General features: G+C 44.6%; 1 protein-coding gene across 2 annotated transcripts; it reads right to left on the reverse strand.

Moving 5' to 3' along the window:
• Positions 1–2,409: 2,409 nt before the first annotated feature.
• On the reverse strand, positions 2,410–24,423 carry LOC122522658. Of its 2 annotated transcripts, none has more exons than XM_043643920.1 (2): positions 24,322–24,423; positions 2,410–2,663 (listed from the first exon to the last, which is right to left on the reverse strand). In XM_043643920.1, exons 1-2 carry the CDS (start codon positions 24,383–24,385, stop codon positions 2,425–2,427), a joined length of 303 nt encoding a protein of 100 aa, XP_043499855.1. In that variant the 5' UTR covers positions 24,386–24,423; the 3' UTR covers positions 2,410–2,424. The 2 variants fall into 2 exon arrangements, with proteins under 2 accessions (XP_043499855.1, XP_043499856.1); XM_043643921.1 differs by lacking the exon at positions 24,322–24,423 and adding an exon at positions 4,217–4,248.
• Positions 24,424–26,533: the final 2,110 nt, after the last annotated feature.

Consider the following 26,533-nt stretch of genomic DNA (forward strand, 5'->3'; position numbering starts at 1 on the left):
GATAAGAAGAAGAAGAAGAAGAAGAAAACGGCAAAAAAAAGGGACAAAGACGGAGACAAAAAGAGGAGAGCGGGAGAAGGAAAAAGAATAAGAAGAAGAAGAAGAAGAAGCGAAGGGCAGGGTGAATCGCCGTCAGGCTTTCAGCGGCAAGTTTCGCCAGGGCGTGCTGATCGTAAATATCGCGTGGCGCATCAGATATTTCGGAGGGAGAGAGCCGAGAGTTATGGCGGCCAGTCTGCCAGACGGAGCACAGAAAGTCATAGACAGCGAGAAAGCACGCGCGAACGAGGAGAAGGATGGCGGAGGACGAAGAAAGAGAGAAATCGGATGGAGGAGGGACGGATGGGGGGTGGCTGGAGGGCGCGGGGCTAAGAGGGTGGTTAGTATAAAGAAGATGCAGAAGAGGAAGAAAGACCGAGAGGAAGAAAATGCTCGACTCTATCGTTACAGTGGCAGAGACGAAGAACCGAAGAGACGAGAAACAGAAAAGAGAGAAAGAGAGAGAAAGAAAGATAGGGCGGAAGAAGAGATGGAGAGAGAGAGAGAGGGAGAGGGAGAGGGAGAAAGAGAGTTAAAGAGAAAAGGACGAAGAGGACTCGGTGGGTAGACAGCAGCTTCGGTATAGCATAACTTCAGGTATATCCAGTGCCAGTAAATTATACGCAAAGTGTACGATCTCCCTTCTCCTCGTCCTCCTTCTCCTCCGACAACGGTCTCTCTTACTCTATCTCTCTCTCGCGCTCTTCGTTTCGCCGTCCGCCTCATCCACCACCTCTCCGTTTTCCTCCCTCGACACCCCAGAGGCCGCGCCTGCCTCACGTACATCATTATGATTGATCGCTTCACCTTACTTTGTAATTAAAACTAGTTGCCATTGTGCCCAGCTCCCTCTCCCTCTCTCCCGCTCTCCTTCTCTCTCGTTCTCTCTCCTTTTCTGCTCCTTCTCTCTCCGTCTAGCCTTTCGTTCTGCCCCGCGCTCTCGGAACGAGCTCGTTCGCTCGCTCCGGCTCGTCCACATTTACATACACAGCGGAGGCAAGAGAGAGCAACAGTGGCAGCGAAGCTCATCCACCACCAGCTCAGCGACAGCCAGCAAACCAGCAACTGGCGGTCCAGCGTTGTCACGAGGAACAGAAGCACGTTTCTGCTACCACCGCCATCGGACTCAAAACCATAGTCACCTATCGTCCAGGAGTTCTCCGATGCCCCTCCTGCTGCCACTATCTCCACGACGACAACGACGAAGACGATATCCTCCCACGATCCTACCTTCCTGCTGCCAGTCTTTTAACCCCCCCTTCCCTTCCTTCTCTTCTTCTACTTTTACTTTTGCTTCGACTCCTGGCCCCCTCTCTCTTACTATCTATCTACCCCACCACTCTCTCTCTCTCTCTCTTTTCCTCTTTTCCTCCTCACCCTTCCTCCCCTTCTTCCATCCTTCTCACGAGCTCGTCCTCGCGTCGGGGCCAAGTCACCACCGCCACAATCCGGTGAGCGCACCCCTTTCTTCCCTTCCCGACGGCCATGCGTCATAGTTATCTATGCTTTTTGCAACGGAGACTGATTTAGAGCCGTCTAAGGACCTCGGGCCCTACGAAAATTAAATAATTGCTAATTTATGGCGCGAATCGAGCGAGCGACTCGTTCTCCCTTCATCTCTGTCCTTTCTATCCTCTTCTCTCCCCTCGTATCTCACCCCCTCGACTCTTGATATTCTCGTACTCATTTCGATCTCAAAAGCGTTTCCATTTCAAGCAGGGTTAGCCTAACCTCGTGTTGCCAACGAACATTCGAGTACATAGCAGGGATAAATGGAGGATTACGATTTCTTTTCGTTACCCGAAAAAGAATTTGAACAATCGATTATTATAAGACGGAATAGAATCGTAATAAATATATCGATGCAATAAAATATAGTCTAGGCGTCCTTCTCCTTCTGTCTGTTCTTTCTCGTTTCGTTCGACTCGAAGGAAAATAAGAGGAAGAAGAGAGGAAGATTGGTGTGGAGGATATAAGGATGGAAGAGGAACGCCGTCACGAGGAATTATCGTGCTTGGAGACATAAAGCATTAAGAAGGATCCTTGGGTATCGTCAACTGGCGGCGTGGTATTCCGGACGTACGTTGACGTATCTTTGCGTTCGCGCTCCATGCTATGCAAATTAATGGTGACGCGCTTTAATTCGGCAATAAATAGGGGTCACCCTTGTGGCGGGCATCGGACCATCGCTCACCCCGCTCCTTTTTGTCCTTGCAACATGGGAAAGCTTTGGATTTATTTGACGCGTTTCGAAGATATTTATAGGTCCGGTTCGACCTGACCGTGTACATACGACGTCGGCACGACTTAACGAAACCTCTCTTCCTTCAGCCTCTTCAGACTCGCTCGTTCTTTCTTTCTTTCTTTCTTTCTTTCTTTCTTTCTCTATTCTCGATCCTTTATTCTCTTCATGGTCCATCTCAATTTTCCATCCTCTGCTCCCTCTTTCTCTCTTTCTCTTGCTTTAACTTTCATGTGAACGTGAAGGGCCATAGCTCTGGAAGTCTGCGGACACGGCTTAAGTGCCTCCGTGTCCTGCGGTAACCCAATTCGATATCCGCGTAGACGTTGTTCTTGCGACGATACCGCACGAACTATAACCGGCCTCCTACGTCCGGTCAAGTCTGTAACAAAAATAATTTCGATCGTAAGATTATAATCCGAAAAATGTAGATTAAATTTTCGTCGATACTTTTTTTTTCAAAATATTTTCGAGAGTCGTCTAACGAGAATCGAAAACAATTAAAATCGCTAATAAAGGTACGGTGGTCATATTATTTCTCAGAGAGAGAGAGAGATCGCGAAAGCTTTGCGGAATGAATTTCTGACTTTTTTCTCGTTCGTTCAGCAGTAATCACGCAGAGTCTACTCGTTGCAACCTCTTTATTAGAGGCCGATCATGATCGGGCGGTTCGCTAATCTACGGTAGAAAAAGGAAATAAAGGATGAAATTTATCGCTAAAAAGAAAGAGGGCCGATGGATATAAATCTCAAGTATTATAATGGGATCTGTCTATTATTAAAGAATGAGTGATTTAAGGGAGGGGTGGAGCTCGACTAAGCTACGCCGACGAAGTGGGTGGGTAAGTAAAGGATCGTGAATTTGATCGGCACTCGGCTGGCTCTCTTCTACTCTCATCTTCCTCGAGAACTTCGTAACGATCATTTTGAAAGAGTTTCGCTTCATGCGACTGCATTATCATTATCGCTCATAAACATTCTGCAGCATCGAAACAATATGTTCATAGATATGTGTCCTTTTTGAGATATATCGCGAAGGGACTCGATGACAATTTATAACGAGCGTATCGATATATCCAACCATTTGAAATATCTACGAATTTTCAATCGATAATCTCGTCATTTTACTCTTCCCTTTACATTAAACAAAAAAAGGACAAATTTGTTTGAGCTTTTTCTAGCTCTTTTTTTTTCGTCCGTGACGAACAAGATTAATCGCGAGAACTAAACGTCCTACTTATTTGGTATTTATCACAAACCAATTACTCTTCATGTAAGTACCAGCTCGAATCCTCTTCTTTGAATGGAAAGCTCTACGGAAGTTAGATCGTGCTCGTTGTAAGAAGGACCGTTCGAAAACGCCCTAGCCTATAATTCCCGGTTACTCGGGAAGTATCTTATCTGTCTTCGGTAAGGTAGTACCGGAAACTACGTACCCACGCCCGACAGTAATTCCAGAACGTCTTAGGCAGGTAGAACGAATCGATCGAATACTCCTCTCATCGATCCTGCCCATATCTATCCTACAAGACAATATTTATTCATTTTCATCAAACAGTTCTAATCTACGCGTTAACAACGTACAAAAATATCGTTTGCATTATTTTCCGAAAAAACCTCAGGAGTTCTTTTCAAATTGTCGAGTTCGATTGCCGAAAAACGACAAACGATGAAACTATCCCTTCCCGTTATATTTTATTTTACGAAATGTTTATAGCGATCGATTAATCAAAAAGGGAGTGGCAGATTGTCTTTGTTCGAAAAAGACCCACGCGTTCCTTCGAGATTCTCGAGTTCGATTTTCCAGAGCAGAAGAGCACGACACTCTTCGACTTATCGCACCAAATGTCAAGCGCACTGACTCGAGAAAGACGTACGTGCGTCTGGAAGATGTGAAAGAGAGAGAGAAAGAGAGAGAAAGAGAGAGAGAGCTAACGTGAAGTCATCCAGATCGGAGTCGAAGGCAGGGCGTACTCTTCGGTCTGCTCGGCAGTTCGTCCATCCATCGGTCCAACAGTCCGTAGGTCCGGCAGGATATTTACGACTGACCGACTCATTGCCGCGGCGAGTTGAGCGAGCGGTCGCCACAAATCACGCCGAGAAAGCTGGCCTTTCTCTGCTCTGGGAAACGCCTGGCATTTTTCTCTGCCGAGGATAACTTTGACTTATTGGTGACAGCCAGGAAACGAAAGAGAGATAGAGATGGAGAATGAAAGAGAAGGATGTTGTTGGATAGAGAAAGAGAGAAAGGAGGGTTGAGAAAAGAGGGGAAAGAGAACGGTTGGGAGAGGGGAGGGCACCGAGAGAAAAAGAGATAGAGAGAGAAGACAGAAGTCGGACCGAACGAACATTGCGTTGGTTTCTGCCATGGCTAGGAGTGTAACGGTAAAGAAGAGAGAGAGAGAGATAGAGGTAGAGAACTAAGTGCGACGATGCGGAGAAGCGTCGAGAGAAACGATCCCTCGAGGGTGGGAGTGGAGAAGGGATCAGAGAGTAGTAGTACGCGTCTGAATGTCAGCTGCTGCCAATAAATAATGTCATACGCTGACGTACGGCCGGCGAACGGTCGTCCGTCGTAGAGTCGAAATCAGCCGGTGATTTTTCACGTCTTGCTTACTACTCCCTGCGAATCTGGATTTCGGATTAAGCCGGCGGCTGGCTGCTGCTGCTGCTTTTCCCGCTAACTGATTGTTCCTAGCTGGCTGCTGTTGGCTGACGCGCGATCGCCTCCTACGAAAGGAAAACAAAGATTCTTCTTGTTACTTTAGCGACAAAGTTCACCGAAAGATATATAGTTTATACGTTTTCTCTGCGTCGTTCCGTCGAAACGTTACGATAATCGACGCTCCGCTGGAAGTACTTTACCCCGAAAGTACGAATCTTAATATGATATATCGCGACGGGAGCTTAAGGGTATGTGCCTTTCGTATTTAAGGAGTTAATAATTCAACTTGATTTAGTTCGTCGCGATAACGAGCCCAAATTACTAGAATGCCAAAGGGAAGACTTTTCTTAATAAATACACAAGTTGAATTTTTATACATAATTAGGATGCAACTAACGACGACAATTATCTTACATATTCGAAAATAATACTTTCTTTTTTCCTTTGTTAATCTAACAAGAAGATCGGGATAAGAGACGTAACGTATAGCGCGTGACGTGAATAATTACCACTTGGTGTGTTCCCCTAATTTCTCGATTCCCACGAAGGCGACTTAGTGCCTCCATTAAATCGAAAATCCTCGTCAGCGTTGAGAAGTCTGGTGGTAGTACCCTTTTCGAGAAGCGTCTCGACTTCGAGAGAGATTACGAGAAAGACGTTACGCGCAGGCATCGTTCTAAAAGACAGAGGGAAAGAGATAGAACGAGAAAGAGAGAGAGGAGAATGAGAGAGTGCAACGGGTGTCTTGGTCGGCTCTGGTCAGAAGGCGATACCGAGAGAATCATTTCGGTCGTCGGGGTTCGGTGGTGGCCGCAGCTCGTTGCTGAATGTCGCTGTCGCATAAATCACGGACGGTATCTTCTGGCGCGGCAGCTCGCTCATCACGCCAGAGTTCTTGTCGTGCCTTAATAACGCGCTCGGCCGTCTCACCCTCCTACTTTTGCTCTCCCTCTCTCTCTCTCTACCATCCTTTTCTCGTTCCGCCTTCTCGACCTTCTATCTTTCTCCCTCGAAGCGTCCACCCCCCGAGACGACGACGACGACGACGACGACGACGACGACGGTAAGCACGAGGACGAGAACGTATCCTCGACTACTCCGTGACTCGCTACAAATCCTGATTATATTCTGCGAGTGACGTTGTACTCGTAAGGGTGCGATGGCGCGTTGAAGTCTGCTTTTTGTTTCGAGCTGTTCGTTCTCTTCTCCTTGCGCGATTCTCCTTTCGCGTCAACCACTACGTACAACTCTAGCAACCGTGGTCGACTACGCAAGAGTGTTTCTCATAATCCAGCAACACCTTTCTTTTCATTTATTTCTTTTCTTTTCGTTCTCCTTTTCTTCTTCTATTCACTTTCTCTTTTTTCGTAGTCGCTGCTGCTGCTGCTGCTATTGCTTCTTTCTCTGATCCACGAAGTACGGTGGTAGAAAGACTACCCTCGCGAAACCGGATACCGGAGACTCTCTCTCCCCGTACAGACTGACAGCCTTGACCGCGTAAATCAATTTTCAATTACGGCTCGGCTATACGTACATATATAGGGAGGCACGATGCAGGCACGAGCGCACGGTAAGCCGAGGCAGGTTGATGGTCGGTCGTTTGGTCGGTTGGTTGGTTGGTCGGTTGGTTGGTTGGTTGGTTGGTCTGTCGGTCGGTCGGTCGGTCGGTCGGTCGGTCGGGTAAATGCCCGTGCAATCGACCGAGGAAGAAGAAAGTCGACGAACGAGAAGGGAGTCTACTTCTCTACACGCACGGATCATATATAAACACATATACTTACATAGATAGATATACATACCTGCCAGTAGCGAGTAGAAAGAAAGAAAGAAAGAAAGAAAGAAAGAAAGGAAGGAAGGAAGGAAGGAAGAAAGAACGGAAAGATACAACGGGATGCAGGAGGGTTGCTTCGACGAGAGACGCGCGAGAAGACGAAGATGAGAGAAAAAGAAAGAAAGAAAGAGAAAGAGAGCGAGGGAGAGAATACCGACTCGGCTCGGTGGGTACCTACGTATTATTATACTTCGCTGCAGTCATATTTATAAATCAGCGATATAGTACGACGAGCGGAGACGCGGAGGGATGGAATTTATAGCTTCGTTCTCTTTCCTCCGCTGCCAGTTTCTAGCTCTCTCTCTGCCGTCTAGCCCACCCTCTTCGTCGCCACCATAACCTCCCAATGGTACTCATTCTCCAAGCGCAGCCACCCCTTCCGATAGCCGAGCTCCCCTTTCCCTCCTACCTTTCATCTCTCTGCCTCTCTCTTACTCTTTTACTCTCTTGTTCGTTCACTTACGCGGAGAGCACTCACAGGTCGTCTCGCTTCTACCGACGACCTCTCCCGAGTCAGCCGAGTGCGCGGACATACAAACTGCCAAGCCCGTACGTATGAGCTTAGGTCGACATTTTCCCTCCTCTCTTTGGCAATAAATCTGCGAGTCTTTTGAGCCGACGGCATGGGTCCTGCGAGGTGGAAGGGGAAGGAACCAGGGCGGCTCGTTGGCTACGGGAGGTCACCTACCCTCTCTTCCTCTCTCTCTCTCTCTCTCTTATTCCTTACCACCCCCGAGTACTCTTTCACCGTCTCTCTCTCTCTCTCTCTCTCTCCTTCTCTTTCTCTTGCGTCACGGGAATGTATATAATTAGCAGCATTGTGTTTCCTCGGACAGATTTACGGGTCGTATCGCTACCGCGGGTTGCATGCATAAGCGCGTTAAATAAGTATTTATCCGCCCCGTGGGGAATGGCGCTGTAGAGGCAACTGCCTGATGGATTTGCCGCTCGAACGCCCGAAACTACATTAAACGCCTTCCCGTACTAACCATCCCTCTCCTTCTCCTTTACCCCTTATTTCTTCTCCTCCCTCTCTTCCCCATCACCCAGTGCTCTTCTTGGACGACCCAGTGTCGTTGAGCGAACCTCCGCGGGAGGGAGCTCGAACAGTTATAAAAGATGAGACGCGAACTTTTACCACCCATCTAGAAACAAAGCCGTATAATTTGTCATAGCGGAGAGATGACTTTGTCTCTACGGTTGAGAGAGTGTGCAAGACCAAGAGAGAGAATAATAAGAGAGAAAGAGAAAAAGGTACGATCGATGTTCGCTTATGGAGAGTTCTTTCTTGCTGATGCCCATGTCAAAGGTATCACGGGTGGTTGGAAATTTGGTGACGCTCGGACAGGGTTATTTGTCACTTTGCCGTATCAACACCCTTTTCATTACTTAGCCGTAGAAGAGACGGATGGGAATCTATTTTTCTTCGAGAATTACTCGTCGGTTAGTTAGTACTAGTTAGACATTATCCACGAGAACCGTAATTGTCAGGGATATCTAACGGATTAAAAAGAGAATCAGTCAGCAGTCAGTTAGTTTTCTACATATTCGTGAGTTAAAATCGATGGAAAAAATGATTAGAACGTGCATGAAAGTTTCGCGAGAAATGGTCGTTACGAAAATTCCTCGTAGAGTGGTCGATTAAGCCCGAAGAAAGCGCATGGAATGATGGCGTAACAGCCGGAAGCAATGCGGTTCTATTCGAACTACGGTGGCTCGTAGTAGTAGTAGCGATTGTTGTTGTTGTGTCGTTGTTGCAGGCTGAGAGTAGCAAGGCTGCATCCATCGACGACTCGATCAGACCATTTATCAAGCGCGCTAGGGTCGAGAGAGTGCCGTTGTCGCGCGCAGCTCGCAGTCAGCGCTCATAACGCGCTCGGGCCACACACTGCGCCCGAATAACCGAGAGACGCAACGCGGAAACGGTCTGTCGACGCGACCCGCAACACCACCCACACACATATCCATCCTACAACGCGCACACTCGTTCATATTCTCTCCCTCGACCGCCGGGACTACCGTCGACTTTCAAAGGGTTGACGGATGGTCGCCACGGGACGGAAAGACGACGAGTCCGAATCCATCATATTTTCCGCGTCCGTACTATACCCGACCGCATTTACCAACACATCCTCCTTCGGCTTTCTCTATCTCTCTCTCTCTCTCTTCTACCCGCCACGATTTTTATTCGTAAAACTTGATAATGCTGGAAAAATGCGAGAAGAAGTCTGAACGGACCCTACCTGTCCACTCTCAGTGACCGTCCATTAACTCTGCTTTCGCGGTTTTTCCCCTCTTTCCTTCAATCCTTTTCTCAGAGCACCACCAGAGACCAAACTTTCCGTGTTAGACACGTCGACGCGTTCTTGTCTCGTTAAATGTTTTCTACATTTCGGACGAGAAATAAAAGACAGAGTTAGAGTTCCAACGCGGTCTTATAGTCTCTTGAATAAACTCTTCGTTTAAACGTCTGAAATAACGCTTACACTCGCAGTAGAGTCTAATGAAAAGAAAAAGAAAGAACGAGGAAAAACAAGACGAAGGTAAAATCCTTTCCAATTACGTGAAACGTTCGCGTACGTAGGCCGGACGGGAGATTGAACCGTCGTTAAGACGCGAGCTCTCTTTCCATGGGATCGTCGTGTTACGTCGTCGGTGAGATGATTTTTCCGAATTGGAAAGCTTCCAAAATCGGTAAAGCATATATATGTGCGAGAGAGAGTAGTATACCCTTCGGTATATCTATCGTTTGTTTTAAGCTCTCCCGGGGAATACGCGTTTACCAAGGTTCTCTTACGACTTGGCAGGAGTATATCTCGTTCGTCATACCCTATCGATTTGGTCCCTCGATCGAGTCACGAATTAGAAGGATCGATCAGAGTTTCTCTGGGAAACCACATTTTGAAAGAATCTTTAAATCGAGCCAAAGAGGACGAAGAAGGTTTGAGCACGTTCGCCATCTTTTCCGAATGTATACGATGTCAGCTTGATTCCAGATCGATCTCATAATTTCGATTGCGAAGATACGTGGATATGGCAAGGGTGTAGAAGAGGGAATATATATATATATAGATGCATATATAAGGTGGGAGAGAGAGAAGGTAGGGAAGACACATCGTAGGATAACGGCGACTATCGAGGAGAACGCGGTGTATTTCCATCCCTACATCGGCTGGCTGCTCGGGCTTCCATCGGTTTGTCTCATTTCCGGGATCCAATCTCTCGGCTCGGTGGTGGGCCAACCTGCAGTTCCCATCACCTACATCCACCTATCCACCCGGTCGTATAGCCACCCTCCTCTTTGCTTCGACCGAAGGCTGCCAGCACGCCGCCACCCAACGACGTTTTAGAACAGCTCTCTCTCTCTCTCTCCCTTTCTATCTATCTCTATCTTTGTCTCCCTCTATCTATCTATCCCTCTCTCTCTCTCTCTCTCTCTTACTCTTCTTCTCCATTTCACCCTCCTTCCATAGGTATTCTGTATAGCGAGACGTTCCAACGACTATCCGTGCCTAACGCGCATCCCTGTTCTGTGTCGAATATCATCCTATACGTATGCAAGTATCTTTGTGTTGGTACAAGCGAAGAACCCTACGAGGAGTAGCTTAAATGAGAAAGAGAGATAGAGAGAGAGATAGAGAGAAAGAGAGAGAGGTATGCATACACGCGTAGGTGGATGAGCGTGGTGAAGAGAGTTAACTTTATCTCGTGGCGCCCAACAAGGGGACTCTCGCGTTTCAGGACGAGCGCCAAGTGTATCGCTCTGAGTTTATGCGAGCCGAACTGCAACGGCAGGTCGACTCTATATTCTCTCTCTCCCTCTCTCTTCCTCTCTCTCTCTCTCTCTGCTGCAAAGGACGAATGAACGAACGAAGAAGAAGAAGAAGAAGGGTGGAGAGTCGAGTCGAAGCAAGTCGAGTTGAGTCGAGTCTCCAGTCACGATTCTCTCTCTTTCCCTCTTCTTGCCCCTCTGAGTGAAGTCATAGCTATAGCGCGTGCTACTGCGAGGGAAACTTTGTCCATTTCCATCCCGTGGGATCCGTCCACCGACGCTATCTCCAACGAAGCTCCGGAGAATTTTGCCCGCGATCGTGACGAAGACAACGACGTCGAAGGATAATTCCATCCCTTAAAGAAGCCTCATGCACCCGGCGATCTTTCCTTCCCACCTCCGCCCTCTCCTGGCGCCGTTCTCCTAAGAAACTCCACGAGATAATGAACGCGCCGCCGAATAGACGATAAAAGAAAGGATAGAGATGGTGCGCGAGACTACGAAAAAGGGCGAAAAAGACAAAAATCTCTCTCTCTCCCTTTCTGCAAAGAAAGGAAAAGAGAGAGAGAGAGAAGAAACTTATTTTATTTTATTTTACTAGAGGTATAGGACTAGGAGTACGCGACTCTGGGGTTAACGTGATATGAAGTAATGTCGAGGAGTTAGAGTATGAGCATTTTTTCCATTTTTTTTTTCATATCAGAATAAATTTGTGTTTTTCTTTTGATCCTCGAACGGTTTATATCTTATCACTGTGAAGAATAAAACAGCGAAACGTCGAAGGCCTGTGTTTACTTCATCGTAGTTTGATTTTGATATGTGCTTTTGTTATTGGTAATCCCATTTTCGCTGCACAGAAACATTACTGTCACCGAATGACACTCCATGCGCGAAAGGATGACACATGACTGATGGAAAAGGAAACTCGAGCGTATAGGAGAAAAAAAAAATCCCCGGCAGCGAGCATTTACGGGCGCAGGTGTAGATAGGAGGTAGAGGGATAGATAGCATCGAAAAAGCATTGGCGTAATTTTCTGGCGTTACTCTCTCGAAATTCTCGTCATCGCGTGCGTCAGGTTCGCTCGTGGATTCAATGGACCGGCGTGGTTAGCTTGGTTTAAAATCGATGAATTACGAGACAACGCATTAGTGCAGTCCGCACGATACTAATCAGCGAAATTTCCGTGCGATAAATAAACGAATGGGAACGCGTAACCAGATACGCTCGAGTGCCGATGTCGATGCAGATGGAAATGTGCTGGACTCTCGTAAATCGGTTGATTTTTTTTGTTCGTCTGTGCATGTAAAAGCATAGGAAAAGCGTGTTTCCGCCTTGCGGAGACATGTACAGTGCACGTGCATAACATTGCCGAACGGGATAAATACGTCAATTATTTTTTCCAAATGGTATTTCCATTTTTCATCGTATTTTCACCATAGATAGTGGGATAGGAGATCTCGTCATAGGGAATCCGTAATAATAATCGTCGCTTGAAACGTATTATCGAGTGACGTGTGTCTCGTGGCTTCGGCTTTACGTTCCTATATGGCCAATAAAATATGTTGTTTCGCTGCTGGTGCACTGCAATGCGGATAGATTATAAGAGAAATTGGCCGCTTCCTCGTTCGAATTGTTTCGCGTTATGCATAACCTTTCAGAGTTAACGTCGATTGGGATTTCAACGTGCATATATGTTCAACGAGTTCCACGATGTCGAACTAGAATCGTTTCGTCGACCGATTCGTAAAATCCTTTCTCCGTGAATATCGATAAAGGAGAACGGTCTGGAAATGTTATAAATTAAGGATCATCGTGGGTGGAAGACGCGTGGATAGAAATTTTGCGGAAATACGTGGGAAGAAAATTATTATTGGATAAGGGAGAGAAGAAAGATAATGGGATGGATAGAATGAAGAAAGGTGAGAAGAAGGAGAGAAGAAGATTGAAAGAAAGGAAGAAAAGAGAAGAGTCACATAACTGGCACGCCGAATGTAACGAGGCAGTGGCCTTATCTCTTTGCTATTATCTCCGGCGCAACTCGTTTCCATCGTCCTGTTACGGGCAGGACCGTTCCCTGATTCTCCTCTTTGGTCGGTACTACACAAAAGTATTATGCATTATATTGTAGCCGCAATATCTGCTCGTGGATGGACGGGTGCATAACAATACCCGCTTGGAATAAGTCCTGTCATCCTTACGTGGCTAAAAGCGTTCGTACGTGACCGGGATCGTTCTCCAATCGATGAATTGCCGACGACGACGACTTTGGTCGCACGACTTGTCCGTCTTTCCGCATCCACTTCATCCCGATTAGTAAATAAAACACCTATCTTTATCTCGTTTATCGATGATGCGTCGTTGATAGGTGTTTATTCGCTTAAATATTTTTCCTCGTTTCCTATTATGTTTCTTTTTATTTTTACTCGATCGATTTTGTCATCAAGTTCAATTTCTATTAAATGAGTTGAAAAGAATGACGTATCTTAAGATGAATCATTTTTTACAGATCAAATATAGACGTCAGGATAAACGTCTTGGATATTCTTGGATCTCTAGAGTTGATTGTTGTCTTTTGAGAAAACAAAACTCCTTTGTCAGAGAACACATGTCGAAACGAGACGGATTTATCTGACCAGTCTTTTCGATTGTTCTCCGAAATGAAACGTATTGATTACCGTCACTCAATGAGCAGCGGGTTCCTTCCTATCTGCAGACGCATCTGCTTCACTTAGTTCCTTTCTTCGCCCGATGATGGCGATGACTCGTCTTTTGCGCCTGGAAAAAAAGTAGAAAGATAGAGAGAGAGAGAGAGAAAAGGATACCGCGTGTTGGTGCCGAACGGCAAGATCGTTCTTGATGTCGCCGCGATGACCTGAAATATCAAGAAGAAACGATCGTTCGCCGATGATCCTGAATACCTGCCGATCTAATCTCTCGATAATCATTTCCGCGTTTCATTTCTGTTTGAAATAAGTTGAAATGGTTTTTACTTAGTAGTCGCTATGAGATCATGTCTAGTCGGAACAATATACGATGAGCTAAAGAAAGCTTGAGATATAAAAAAGAAGAAGCGTGGTAATCGTATAAATAGGTTTTATGATTAGACATCTACTTTTTCTATGCGTAATAATTATTTTTTCATAAAAATTCCTATTAATGATTTACTTGTGATTGACTTTCGTTTAATACGCGTTCTAGAGATGATATGTAATTATTAATTATCGCTTCGGATGCACCAACATCGAGAATATTGACGCGCGAATAACGATTTTGATTAGCGGGCAGGAAATCGACGCGAACCTAAAACGTCCGACCGATTGAAACTTATCAAGGTCAACGCATCGTTTCCAAATTTGTTAATCGACATGCCAATTATGTTGTAATTATCCTTTCGATTCGACTGACATCCGCGACACAAATAAACGTCACGTATGTTCATTTATTCGTCCCTCTTCATTTATCGCATTCTGGTTGCGCCAAGTAACATTCGTTAAATATCACGAAAATTTCTCTTTTCTTTTTTCGTCTCGAAGATTTTGCCCTGTCAAACGTATCGCTTTAGAACTCAGACGTTGAACGTATAAGTGTAGGAAATCGCGTGGAGGAGAGTAGATCGACGATCGAAGTAATTGGAAAAATTACGGTCGAGTCTGTGACGGTAACGATTCGTAGGTCTATCGTACTGTCCACCGTGAGACCAGACTGAAGGATTGCTTCGACAGAGCGATTACGGTGGTCGACGTGTTCGAATGGAAAAAGTACGAGAGAGAGAGAGAGAGAGAGAGAGAGAAATAAAATGGAGAAAAAAAACGTCAGCCGATACCAAACAACAGGGTGGTCTCCTCTATGCGGAAAGAGAGACAAAGAGAGCGAACGAGGGTGAGTAGAGGTGACAAGAGGGGCGCGTTTTTCCGGGGTGAACTAATAGACTCCCATTCGGCCGCTGAACTCCGCGTGTACCCACTCTCTTGCTCTCTTTCTCTTTCTCTGTTTCTCCAGCTCTTCCTCTTTCGCTCACTTTCCCCCTTTTTGCTTGCTCTCCCTTTCCCTGCCTTCCTCGCTCTCGCGCTCAAATAAAAGTTTGCCGTGACCCAGCGGCACCACGACACCTGTTGAACCCACTGGCCAGAGCTGGTTTTTCACCCTCGAACAAAAAAAAAATAAAAGGAAAAAAACAGGAAAAAAGCAAAAATCGGCAATTAGCGTATGAAACCTGTCCATCAAGTACCGAACGAGATAGATTTACGATGTTCGAAAGAGAGAGAGAGAGAGAGAGAGAGAAAGAGAAAAAATAGAAAAAGAATCAGAATGTAGAAAAGAGACGAAGCAGGCGAGAGAGAAGCATGAGAGCGAAAAACGTTCGCCACCCGGATTCGATCGCTCTTTTATGACGACGCGCGTGGTCCCATAAGTCAACAAATATCTGACTCGGCTACGAAGTAGACCGCCCGTGTAAATTTCTTTTCCGATACTCGTACTGGCCTCGATTTCGACGAAACATGGATGAAATACTACCTCGGTCATTTATATATGTTCTTTCTTTTATATGTTTAGATTAATACCACACTGAATAACGAAACGATTGAAATCGCATAAACAAGCAGTTAACAATTCATTTATTTACATTTCATGTACATTTGTTTCGTTTGAAAATGATTTGCAGAGTAAAAAGATAGAGTATTTCAATTTAGGAATGTTATCTTTAATTTAACATCTGCCAAGATTCTAGACGAGCTCTAGAAATCCAGGAAAAGTAACAATTAATCTTACGTCTAAACTGTAACCAAAGGATCGTAGAAGCAATGGACACATTACACAAACAAACGTGGAACGTTCGCACAATCCATGATTCTAAAGTCTCGCGCGTCTTCATAAATCTTGGTGGTGTTTCCCATTCTGAACGTTTGCCAAGCTTGCGCGAGTACTGCTAATTGCGGAACAATTAACGGCCACGACAGGTCGAAGCCTATTTCCTAAGCCACCGATAAAATACCTTTATTTTGCGACGTCCCATTTGGAACGTCGTCGTTTGGCGCAGACGCGTTTACCAAAGCACATTCTATGTCTCAAACGCTGCGCGTACCGAGTATATACGTGCATGCCTACATATGCACGAGTATTTACGTATGCACGTACATACGTATGTAGATATGTAAATGTGTTGATTCACGATAGGTATTCACTAACGAGAGGTGCTTTTAACTAGGAAAATCCATCGGACCTTTCCGTGATTCGAAGTGACACGAAGCGAAGGCCCGAGCACATCGCTTACTGGTTTATTTGCCAAACGCAGCGCCTAGAAGAGAAGCGGCCACAGACAAGCGGGCCTATCTGCATAAAGGGACGTTCCAGGCTCATTATCCATTCGGTTGACCGTTGTAGAAGGGGTTAGCGGGTGGAAAGAGAGCATGAGATAGAGATAGAACGAAGGGTGATCGACGGTTGACAGGCTAGCCAGCTAGCGATGGACGTCGGACGACGAGGCAAAGGGTTGACGGATGGCCCTCGGTGACCGAGCGAGCTTTATAGCCACTGCTCGAGCTTCCACGCTCTGCAACGATCCGCAGGAAATGCGTCACGAGCCTTGTCAGGTGCACGTCGATCTACTTCGATATACATGCTCGATGCCCAACCCCCTCTTACCGTACCTCGTTATCCGTTTATATTACCTTTGTTTGCCTTATAGCGTTTAATCGTTTCGAAACGGAAATACAAAAAATCTATTTCTTGGCTCGTCAAATGTGCTTTGCCGAGAAGTAACGTAACGTCGTCGAATGAACTCGCGATCGATTTTATTTTCCTTTTTCTCGCAATCAGTAGCGATATCGTCTTAGGTTTGCCGTCAGGACGGCGATTCGCCAAGAAGTCGAGGTCGAAATGGAAATTTACGAGGCAGATTCCAGGATAAATGCCGCGCCGAATAGCTTTTAGGGCAATGGGTCGTGCGTTTTTTCCAAGGGAAGCACGCTCGTGCCCGCATTTTACGATTAACGTAGACTACTTCTTTCGGTTCCTTCGATACTATCGTACTTCTATTATCGTGGAAACGTCAAAGACGAAACTATCCGTTTCCTTAAGATTTATATCTACGTGTACACATTGGGAGAGCTGTTATTTTACATTAATCGAAATTAAATGATGCGTTTATTCCGTAATTGTTACACTTAGGAGGAATCACGAATAACGAACGCTCCTCCGTAAAACGTATTATAATCGATGTATTTTATTCGAATAAAAATACTCGCTTTTTTATTTCCGTACAATGAGAAAGATGGAGCAAGAAGGAGAAGAAAAAAAAACTATAAAAAAAGAAAAAAGAAGAAGACAGAAATGGAAGATCCACTCGGCATTCCAGCGAGAAACGTCCTTATAAAGTCCGGGTAGGTTTCACGCTAAGAACTCCGTTGTTCGTTCGTTGTAGGTGTTTACGTGCGTGTGGGAAGGATCCATCCAGCCCGTTAGAGAAAACGTGCGCGCGAGCGCTTGCGACCCTTCTCGCTTTTCCAAAGCTCTTCGTCTCGTTCGCGAGAGAGTACGACACGTCCACGGTTCGGAGAGTAGGAAAAGGAGGATGGAAGAAGAAGGACCGAGATAGAAATAGAGAGCAAAAGGGGTTGGAGGCTGCGGGGCGGTATGTTTATTGCTCGAAGCTATCTCTTCGGGCGAGGGTGGTTGCCGCGTCACACGGGGTCATTTTCATAATTCGGCCGTTCGTATTCTCCGCGGTCGCGCGGCCCGAATCGAACAACAGCGCTCTCTCTCTCTCTCTCTCTCTCTCTCGGTCTTTTTTTCCTCTTTCCGTCTCCCACCTGATTTTCCTACCTTTCTTTGTCGTTTCCGTGTCGATAAGACGGAATTCTCTTCTTCTTCTTTTTCTTTTGCCTTTTTCCTCGCTAACCCCCTACCACCTGATATATACTTATCTTCGCGTATCGCGAAGAGACAAAGAAGAAGGAGAAAGGGAATAATAAGAAAGAAGGGACTTGAGGCCAGCATGGCCGTCAAGCGTCCTCTCTCTTGATCTATCGTTCTCCGCACACATCGCATTGAATCGATGCCGGCCAATCAACCGGCTCAATTCCTTTCTTCGTGTGTCGTCCCTGATCATCCTCTCTTCCTTCTTCCCTACACCCTTTCTCTTCGCTGCTTTGCGGCACGGCCTCTTTCGGATTCCCACGTGATTCTTCGGCAGGTAACTCCACTCGCAATGATCTTTCCCTCGACGAATCGCTTTCCTTGTTGGGTCCTATTGGCGAACGCTACCGATCAATGGCTACCATTCTTGCAAGTATCCGCTGAATTTTAAAATAATAATTCTCCATTTACATCATTATTTTGCTACTTAATTAAACACAGTACATTTGTTTAATGATAGATATAGATTTTCATTGGATAACATTTACAGTTTTTACGAAAAATTGTATGCTGATTAATGATGGGATATTGAAAAGGTATAGCTGTAAGAAATTTTCTCAAAAGTTCGTACCGTTGAAGAGAAAAATTAATGTATATTAGAAATATAAATCGAATATATGTTTATAAATCGGTATGAACCCAATATATGTGTACGTGCGTGCGTGAAAGGTAAGGGAATGAAATTTAAATAAAAGAACAAATAAAAGAGACTACCGATCCTCGTAGTTTATCGTCAGGACGATAAACCAAGCCGTCACGGTAATTTCGATTTTTATCATACGAAGAAGAAGAAAGAGCAGAGAGAGAGAGAGAGAAACGCTGGCAGTATGCATTTCGCTGAGATTATCCCCTTTGCTTCGTCCCGTATGACGTACCGGCGGCATTTAGCAGGTGCGACGTGAGATACGACGTTGTCGTAAGTAAGAAGCGAGTCTCTCTCTCTCTCTCCTTCTTTCTCTTCTGTAGAAAGGACTATAACCGGCCGTCCTTCGTTTGCGAGGACGACGAGAAGTGCAACAACGACGACAACGGTGTCGAGAAGTACGAAGTTTCATTTCGCAGGGTGCGTTAGTTCGAACTTCCTTACGAAGTGAGGAGAGTTAGTAGAAGAAAAAGGAAAGGTAGGAGAAGAAGAAAGAGAAAGAAAGAAAGAAAGAAAGGGAGATCTCTGATGCTGTATTAACCCTAATGGCTCGCGAGGATATAAAGCACATCCCGCGCATATACTAACTCGTTATTATTGCCGCATAAATAACGTGATAATCCTGCCGTGCCGATGGAACGACGAGGATTCGGGGTGGCACTTCTCCACGGAAGCTGACGCCTACTGATATTTTTGTTTCCCCTCTCTCTCTCTCTCCCTCTCTCCCTTCTTTTCTCTTTGTCTTTCTCTTCTCCATTTACGTTGCTACCCTTCTTCAACTTCTTTTCCCTTATCGAATATCGTTCGCGTACAACGAAGGATCCTATGGGATTAACGTCGGACGTATCGAAGTTGGACGTTTCGACGAGTCCGACAAGAACGTTTATCTTATCTGAAATCGTTCGGTAAATTCTGAGAGTCCGATTGCTATTGAATTTATTACTCTCTACATTGTAAGGAGAGAGAAAGGAAGATGAAGGAATCGTGTTACATGTTTTTAAAAGGACGCTCATAACATAACTATACTCTCCTGTTAAAAATATTAAACTACGAAAAAGGATCGAATTAAAATTATCGGGAAAATGAACATTTTTCCAAGCTAATTGATTTTTATAACAGGATCATATGTTGTGCAAAGAGGTAGCATGAAAAATCGTATCATTTCTTGAATAATTATATTCTCCTGGTAAATATAGTAATAGAATGACATTACGTGCTCTAACAAGGTGGCATGAAAAATCGTGCAATTGGTAATTTTTGTTGAAAAATTTATATTTGGATTTTAACAAAGTTTTTCCTTTAAAATCGGGATTTTTAATAGTCAATATATAGTACATACAAATGCAGTATACATACCTTAGCTAAATACGTTCGCCTCGGATTTAATGACCGATAATAAATCGACTACATCTTTTCTCTCTTTTCATCTTATATATCCTTCTGCTAAAAATGTAAAGCACAAGAAAAGTCACGAATGCTTCTTCTCTATTATCACGAACGAGACGTTCTAACGTTGCCAGAATTCGCGCTCCCTAGCGCGGGGGAGTTTCTAGGAATGGTATGAGGTCGTGAGGGAAGATAGAGGGTTAAAAGAGAGGAAACGGTAACGGAGAAACAGGTGAGGAGGGGATACGGAGGGATGCTGGAGGACTTGCCAGAGGCCCAACCTTAGCTGGCAGGGCGTGCGTCAATAAGCGTCCATCAGCCGTAATGGCAGTGAGCGCCACCTCGGATGCATTTAGATGGCTGTTTAGCCCCGGTTGTCTCGGTGTGGCCTGAAACCTCTCTCTCTTCTCTGTCTGACTCGTTCTTCCTCTCTCTCCCAATGTATCCTCTCTTTCTATCTATCTCTCTCTTGTTCGTTTACCAGTTCTCTTCTCCCCTTTCTACCACCACCTTGACGTCAGCCAAGCTCCTTCTCTTGTTCCACGTTTCTCGACCGTACGAACGACGGAAGGCAGAAACCGACCGACGTGTCTAGTTCGTTCCTCTCAAAGTTCCCGTCTTTTCGGGAAAACGATCCCACGAGAACTACGTTTCCAATTAATTTTTATGATACATCAAAACGCATAAATTATTCTCCTATATGTCCGGAATCATTTCACGATGCATGTTACATATTTCGTATAGATATTAAGCAAAGTGTTTAAAAATTGTCGAAGAAGAAGTTAAAGCTGAAGCAAATGTATTCGCAACTACGTTTTAACAGAGCCACCACCGAATGGGGAACGTATTTACGTATTGGTCAACAGGATACGAGGGCTTTTCACAAACTCCCTTTTTTCTCTCGTTCGTATATCAAGAGGGCATATCGTCGAATACAATGGAACGACGAGCGTAACCACTAGATCGTCTTTAGGCATCCCTCCACCCTCGTACAGATGCACACGTACACAGGAGTGCATCGTCGAACAGTTGTAAAGTAGATATCGCGGAGCGCCGAAAAAACGTAGCAAAAGCGACGATTCGCTTTGCGATCACCGTTTCGGCGAAAGATGGCGAAAGCACGCGTTCGTGCACATTCGCAAACACACACCCCTATACTTTATACATAGTTGTGTGTGTGTGTGTTCGCAGTATATGCAAAAAAGCTCGTCGGGGCTCGAGGATCGCCACAGAGAGCTCGAGCACGAGGATTAAGGACATTATTAACGGGCGTACCCAAGGACCGACATACTTACGTCCGCCCGGAATGCCTCGCGATAAATACGACGGCAGTGGTGCAGACTGGACCCGAAAGAGATAGAAAGAGACAAAGATAGAGCAACGCTCCCAGAGGGTTGAGGGAGGGAGAGATGGTTTAAATAAAATCAGCATTTTATGTTACGAGAGCTCCGTTCTTCGATCGAGGGCGGAGCACGCAGTTGTACACGCACCAGTTAGAGGACTCCTCCTGCTTTCTAAAAAATACGATGCTAATGATCCTTTCACCCGATCATACTTCTTTACATATTTATTTTTCTCCGAACGATCGCGTTATCCTTAACTTTGATCATCTCTACTCGTATAACAAAGATAACGGCATTCTTATTTTACGAGTATTCAATTTTGTATCGGATCATTATTTGATATTTTATAGATGTTACAATAACAGGATAGAGAAGAAACTTGACGTCGGAAATTCATAAGAATTCATCAGATACCGAGTGTATTGTTTTCCAACGAAAGAAAACAATTATAAATCAAGTCTATCGTCGATTCGATAAGAGAGAGTGAGGGGAGAGAGAGAGAGGGAGGAAGGATAAAGGCTGAAGCGATGAAAAGAAAAAAGCAGCAGCAGAAGAAGAAAAAGAAGAATAAGAATAAGAAGAAGATACGTTCTTCCTCTTTTCTTTCCTTTTCTTGCGCTTCTCCATTCGATGAGAGAAAGAGTAAGGAAGATAAAGAAAGAGAGAATAAGAGAGTAGAGGCAAAGGAGATAAGGTCCAAGCTAATGAATGCTGACGCGTTGCACCGATCCTCCAGCGCTTCACCAGTGCAGTCACCAAAAAGAAGTTCCTCTGGCTCGTCCTCCGTCGACTTCGTGTTTGTTCGAATATGCTCGCCCATGTTTGCGTGGATGTACGTGTGTAGAATATGAGTGTATGCGTGATTGCGCGTGCGCTCACGCCTGTATATATTCCGAGGAGTTCGGTCGGTGTAACTCGAGGTAAATGTGGGTCGTAATGTATGCCGTTGACGGGGCCGCCCTGCTCGACGCCCTCGTCGACACTAAACAACCTGATGGACCGCGATATCCTGCCACCGGCGCGTCATCAGGACGGATCTACTCTCGACTCTCGACTAGCCTAATGGACGAAAATTGCCCTCCTAGAAACCTGTCCTTGCCTTGATAAATTTAGCACGGATTCTTCTCTCAATGGCTTCGCGTTCCATTCTAAACGCTCTTTTCACCAACCTTTCTCCACGTACCATATATATGTATATGGGTGTGTGTTTGTGTGTGTGTGTGTGTGTATTTATCCGTCGAAGCAGCAACCAAGGCGTCCACTAAGAAATCGTGTCGATCGTTTCTCGCTAATTTGCCCTCTTCTTGCTCCCGAAGGAAGACCAAAGGAACGATCCAATGGACATAACGAACGACTCGGGTACTTACTTACGGCTAACCTATAGTCCGATTCTCCATAGCGATTCGGATGATTGTAGAGGTAGTTGGTAGAGGTACGTGGTGTATTTTAGTGCGACGAACGTAAGCACTTTCTTTAGTCGTAGCTGGATATATTGATATATAGTCTCGTTAATATGTATCGATAACGGACGATCATCTCGATTCTCGAGTATTCTATTGCTTTAGAACGATTCTCGGTGTAGCAATAAGAGAAAGGAGGTACGTAGGTATAATATCGGTATTGTCGCAAGACGGCTGCGAAAAGTTTTCTTCTATTTTGTCCTCTTACTCCTACACCGCGATATCGATATCACGAAAATATGTATAGGGAGGCTGTTGTAGTTAGAGAAGAGCGGAGGGTGTAGGAAATATTAGACAAGAGAGAAGAGGTCCGCGACCGGGAAGGTATCGTACGTACGGGCAGTGGCGTGTCGGGCCTGGATACAACAAAGTTGCGGCTCTGCCGATGATTTAGTCCCAGCCTTAATGGAGCTATAAATACTAGCTTTTCGATAACGGAGGATGAGGATAACAGCCTCCTCTCGCAGGAAACTGCTTCTACGGGATCGTGCTTCTGGATTTTGTGTCGCGGTTACTTGCCAGACATTTAAATCCATCATCGATGTGCTACCAGCCAGGAGGTGATCGATAGTTGTAATACGTCTTCGCGTTTATAATTAACCGATTGCTGTTACTTGGAAAACTGTCCCTCGTATCCTTCAGGACGATTGAATCGAATAAAGGAATACATTAATCATTTGCTAAGGATATCGAGTCAGTGTTTCCAGTCAAAAGGAAAATGTATCGCTAAGTACGAACTCGATGTTCGGGAAGTCGAAGTAGATTCTTCATCGGGCAAAACATTTTCTAGTTATCTTAAAGCTCGTAAATATCGCTCATAGAATATTGCCGGGTCATAGATCTCCGCCGGGCATCTTTCTCCTTCTCTCCCTTTCTCTCTTTTTCTCTCGTGGCGATGCTATGCATTCGAACCTTTATCGAATAAACGAGCTGCATAATCACCGGTCCCTCGATCTCTACCATCCTCGTCGATCTCGGCTACGTCATTCCTTTTCTTACCTCTCTTTCCTATTTTTCTATTTCTTTTACAATGCCCCCGCAAAATGTATTTTATCACCTTCGTATTTCGCAAATAAACATTTCGTTTCTCTAATTATCGAATACTCTCGTTATTTGCGTTATCTACGGGAATAATCGATGATACATAATATCCAATTATCGATCAGTCGAATTGAGAATATCGCAAAATACGATCGTATGGAAGAAAAGGAAGAAAATATTAAAGAAGGAGGACGGTTAATACATCCGCGTGGTAAGATTTTATTGGATAACTCGTTTTGCCGATGGAAAAAAAAAGAAGAATTTAGGGTTGGGAGAGTGCAGCACCGGTGATTATTGCGAACAAAGTTGCACCTCGATTCCTCGGAGGGAATGGAAAAGTTGTAGGAAAGGTCGGAAGCTAATGTTTGTCATTCGTATCGCTTTTGACGTCGTCGTCGTCGTAGTAGAAACGGACTTATGCTCTCGCGGTACCGCGAAGGCACTCTCAGCCTATCGGACCCTATTTAAATACACGTCAGACACGGTGAGTTATAGGACGAGCCACGTGATTTGTGACGAACTCGCTCCGCCATTAATTACCAAGCAGCATCTTTCCTCGCCTTTGCTCTCATCCTGCAAACTTGCACGGGCACGCAGATGTTTGTGTGTATGCTCCTCTGCACGAACTAACCGACGATGAAAAGAGCAACAAAGAGAGAGAGAGAGAGTGAGAAAAAGAGAAAGAGAGAAAATCTCGCGCTTCGTGTACTCGACATCTCAGTACACTCGGCTCCTTCTTTAGCTTTTTAATCTCTCCATTAATTACTCCTCTCTTTCTTTTTCTTACTTCCACAAATCCCCACCACCGCTAATTTTCCGTTCGTTGCATAGGATACGTTAAGACGCAACGATTTGGAAATCGGTCTTTAAAATACCGAGTTGCAGGTGTTGCGTCACTGTCGCAGTTTGACTGATAAAAATATTAACATTACGAAAAAATAAATACTTTTAGCGGATTTGTAACTTAAAAGATAGAACGTATACCAAAAATCTTTTCGTCTATCAACCGCAGTATCCTTGCATCTGCTATTTCTGGTGTAGTCGCCATCGCTGCTGTTCCTGACCAACGTGTACGCGCTTCTCCAATCAAGCAAATCGTTCGAGCGGCTCTTTCCTGTAAAAATAATATCCGATGAAGATATTCACGGGAAGAGTCAGTCGAAGTTATGGTAAATGTAGGCATATTTAACTCGTCGAATGAAATATGTTTTAGATCGTCGTTTAGTTTCTTGAAAACATTGAATTAAATATACCGATTAACAAGTGGATTAAGTTTCTTGAAGTCAATGAGTACGGAGATCAACGTTCGGTATAATCAAATAGGTTTACGCAAATTGAAAAAACGATGCACTTAACTCGGGAAAAAGAGGAACGTGTTCGTAATTCTTATTCGGTTAGTCAATAAAATGTACAATCAAGTAAATGCAAATTATTCGTGATTTTGCAAAATGAAAAAAGCAAAGCAATCGAGACCGAAGATGTCCTTGATTGCGAGCTAAGGACCACCGAGACACTTCATATTTTAAGTTCGTGCAATGTTCCCGTGGTGTTTACCGAGAAGATTCAGCCAAGCCAAGACGGAGATAGCGTGTATCGATGGAGAATATATTTCGTGGGTTAGATACCACTATGGTATTAGTGTTTATTGCTACCGGTATCCTCTAAAACCTGTTCAGCCCTTTTGCCACGTAGGTCGTGCGTTAACTATCGTCCAAGGCAGGGTCTCCCAACGTTTTTTCCAATCTAACTTAACCACCTTCGGGGAAACTAATCTGAGAAGATCGCGAAAATCTTTCTTTACCTTAACGATTGCTGCGTGTTACGTTTAACGAATATCCAACGAGCAACGCGATTCATTTATCGATATATACAAACGTATACCTAGGTGAAAATAAATTTAAAACTTACGCATATATATAAATAAATATTATTACGATTAATCGCGCAGTTTTACAAATTTATTACGAAAGGTATTGAAATTTACTATACAAATGCCCTCAGAAGTACTCGGAAATCTTTTATAAATACTTCCTGAGATGAGAAAGGTTGAGAGGCACTGTACCAAAGGAAGGAGATAACGTGGATCCTAAACGATGGCAATGGCTTTCAAAGCGATCGATTAAAACGAAGTGTTTACGATGCAAGATACTTTCGCTCGCATACGCTTTAAAAACGAACAGACTCTCTTCTATTCTGACTGAATAAAAATTGACGCTACACCCTGATATCGGTATGATCGCGCCGAAAACAGAAGGAAACGTTCTTGTAATAATCCGACGTTGTTTACGTAGCGACGTTTACATTTGATTACCCAAGGATAGGTAAGATACACTTTTTAACGTTTCAAAATAATACAAAATATTTACGAATACGAAAAGTTAGATTGTAACGTTTTAAAATGAATCGAAAAGATGCCGTTAGAGTCGCCGGTCGTGAATAATATTTGGATAAGAGGATACACGGGAAACCATAAGTAAGGGCGGAAATCGAACTCGAGGAGTCTTTACCTTCCACCCTCTAAACATCCTCCTATTAACCTCCCCTTTCCGTTCATCCTGTTAAACAGTGAAGATAGCGATTCTTGCCGTGACTCGTAGCTTCTTGTCGCTAGTGTGTGCTATTGTAACAGTTGGACCATACATAATACGGCCGTAGTAGCATTGTGATAAATCGGCTAGGCACGAAAGTGATTGTAATAGAAGTTACAGGAAACAGCTGTTACAATGCATGTCGTTAGGTAGTACCTCCGACTCTTACGATCCCCGAACAAGGTAAAGTAGTTTGTTATTCCTCGGTAGGTACGAAGTCAGGACCGTGTAATAAACAACGGCGATAATTGTGATAAAATCTACTTTATGGCGTGCATTAAGAGTATGCGGCTAAATGTAAAGATTACGACTTATGAACGCTATCTCGCGTCTGCCCGCGACATAAATTTCTATGAAACGCATCGAACGGCGTAGGAGCTCGATCCCTCCTACCGTCGTACGCATTACCAATTCGATATAATAATTGCGCTGCAACGTTTGAGAAATCTTCTATCAATTTCTCGAGGAATATGTTATTCGTTACGCGATTGTTACTATAATCTCTGACATTCATTTTCTTTCGGAGATCTATTCGTTCGAATAATTTTTCTAATTTCGTTCAGTTCAATAAACAAATTGAGATTAAATAAGTCACCGATCGTAATTCT

This window comes from Polistes fuscatus, unplaced genomic scaffold (genome assembly GCF_010416935.1).
Source record: "Polistes fuscatus isolate 324 unplaced genomic scaffold, CU_Pfus_HIC Scaffold5, whole genome shotgun sequence".
NCBI lineage: Eukaryota > Metazoa > Arthropoda > Insecta > Hymenoptera > Vespidae > Polistes > Polistes fuscatus.

Bases quoted from the DNA above. Each gene is read 5' to 3' on its own strand.
- LOC122522658 (XM_043643920.1), bottom strand. From the start codon at position 24,385: ATGGCGACTACACCAGAAATAGCAGATGCAAGGATACTGCGGTTGATA. The intron at 2,664-24,321 runs GTATACGTTCTA...TTTTTGTTACAG, and splicing joins GATAGACGAAAAGATTTTTG to ACTTGACCGGACGTAGGAGG.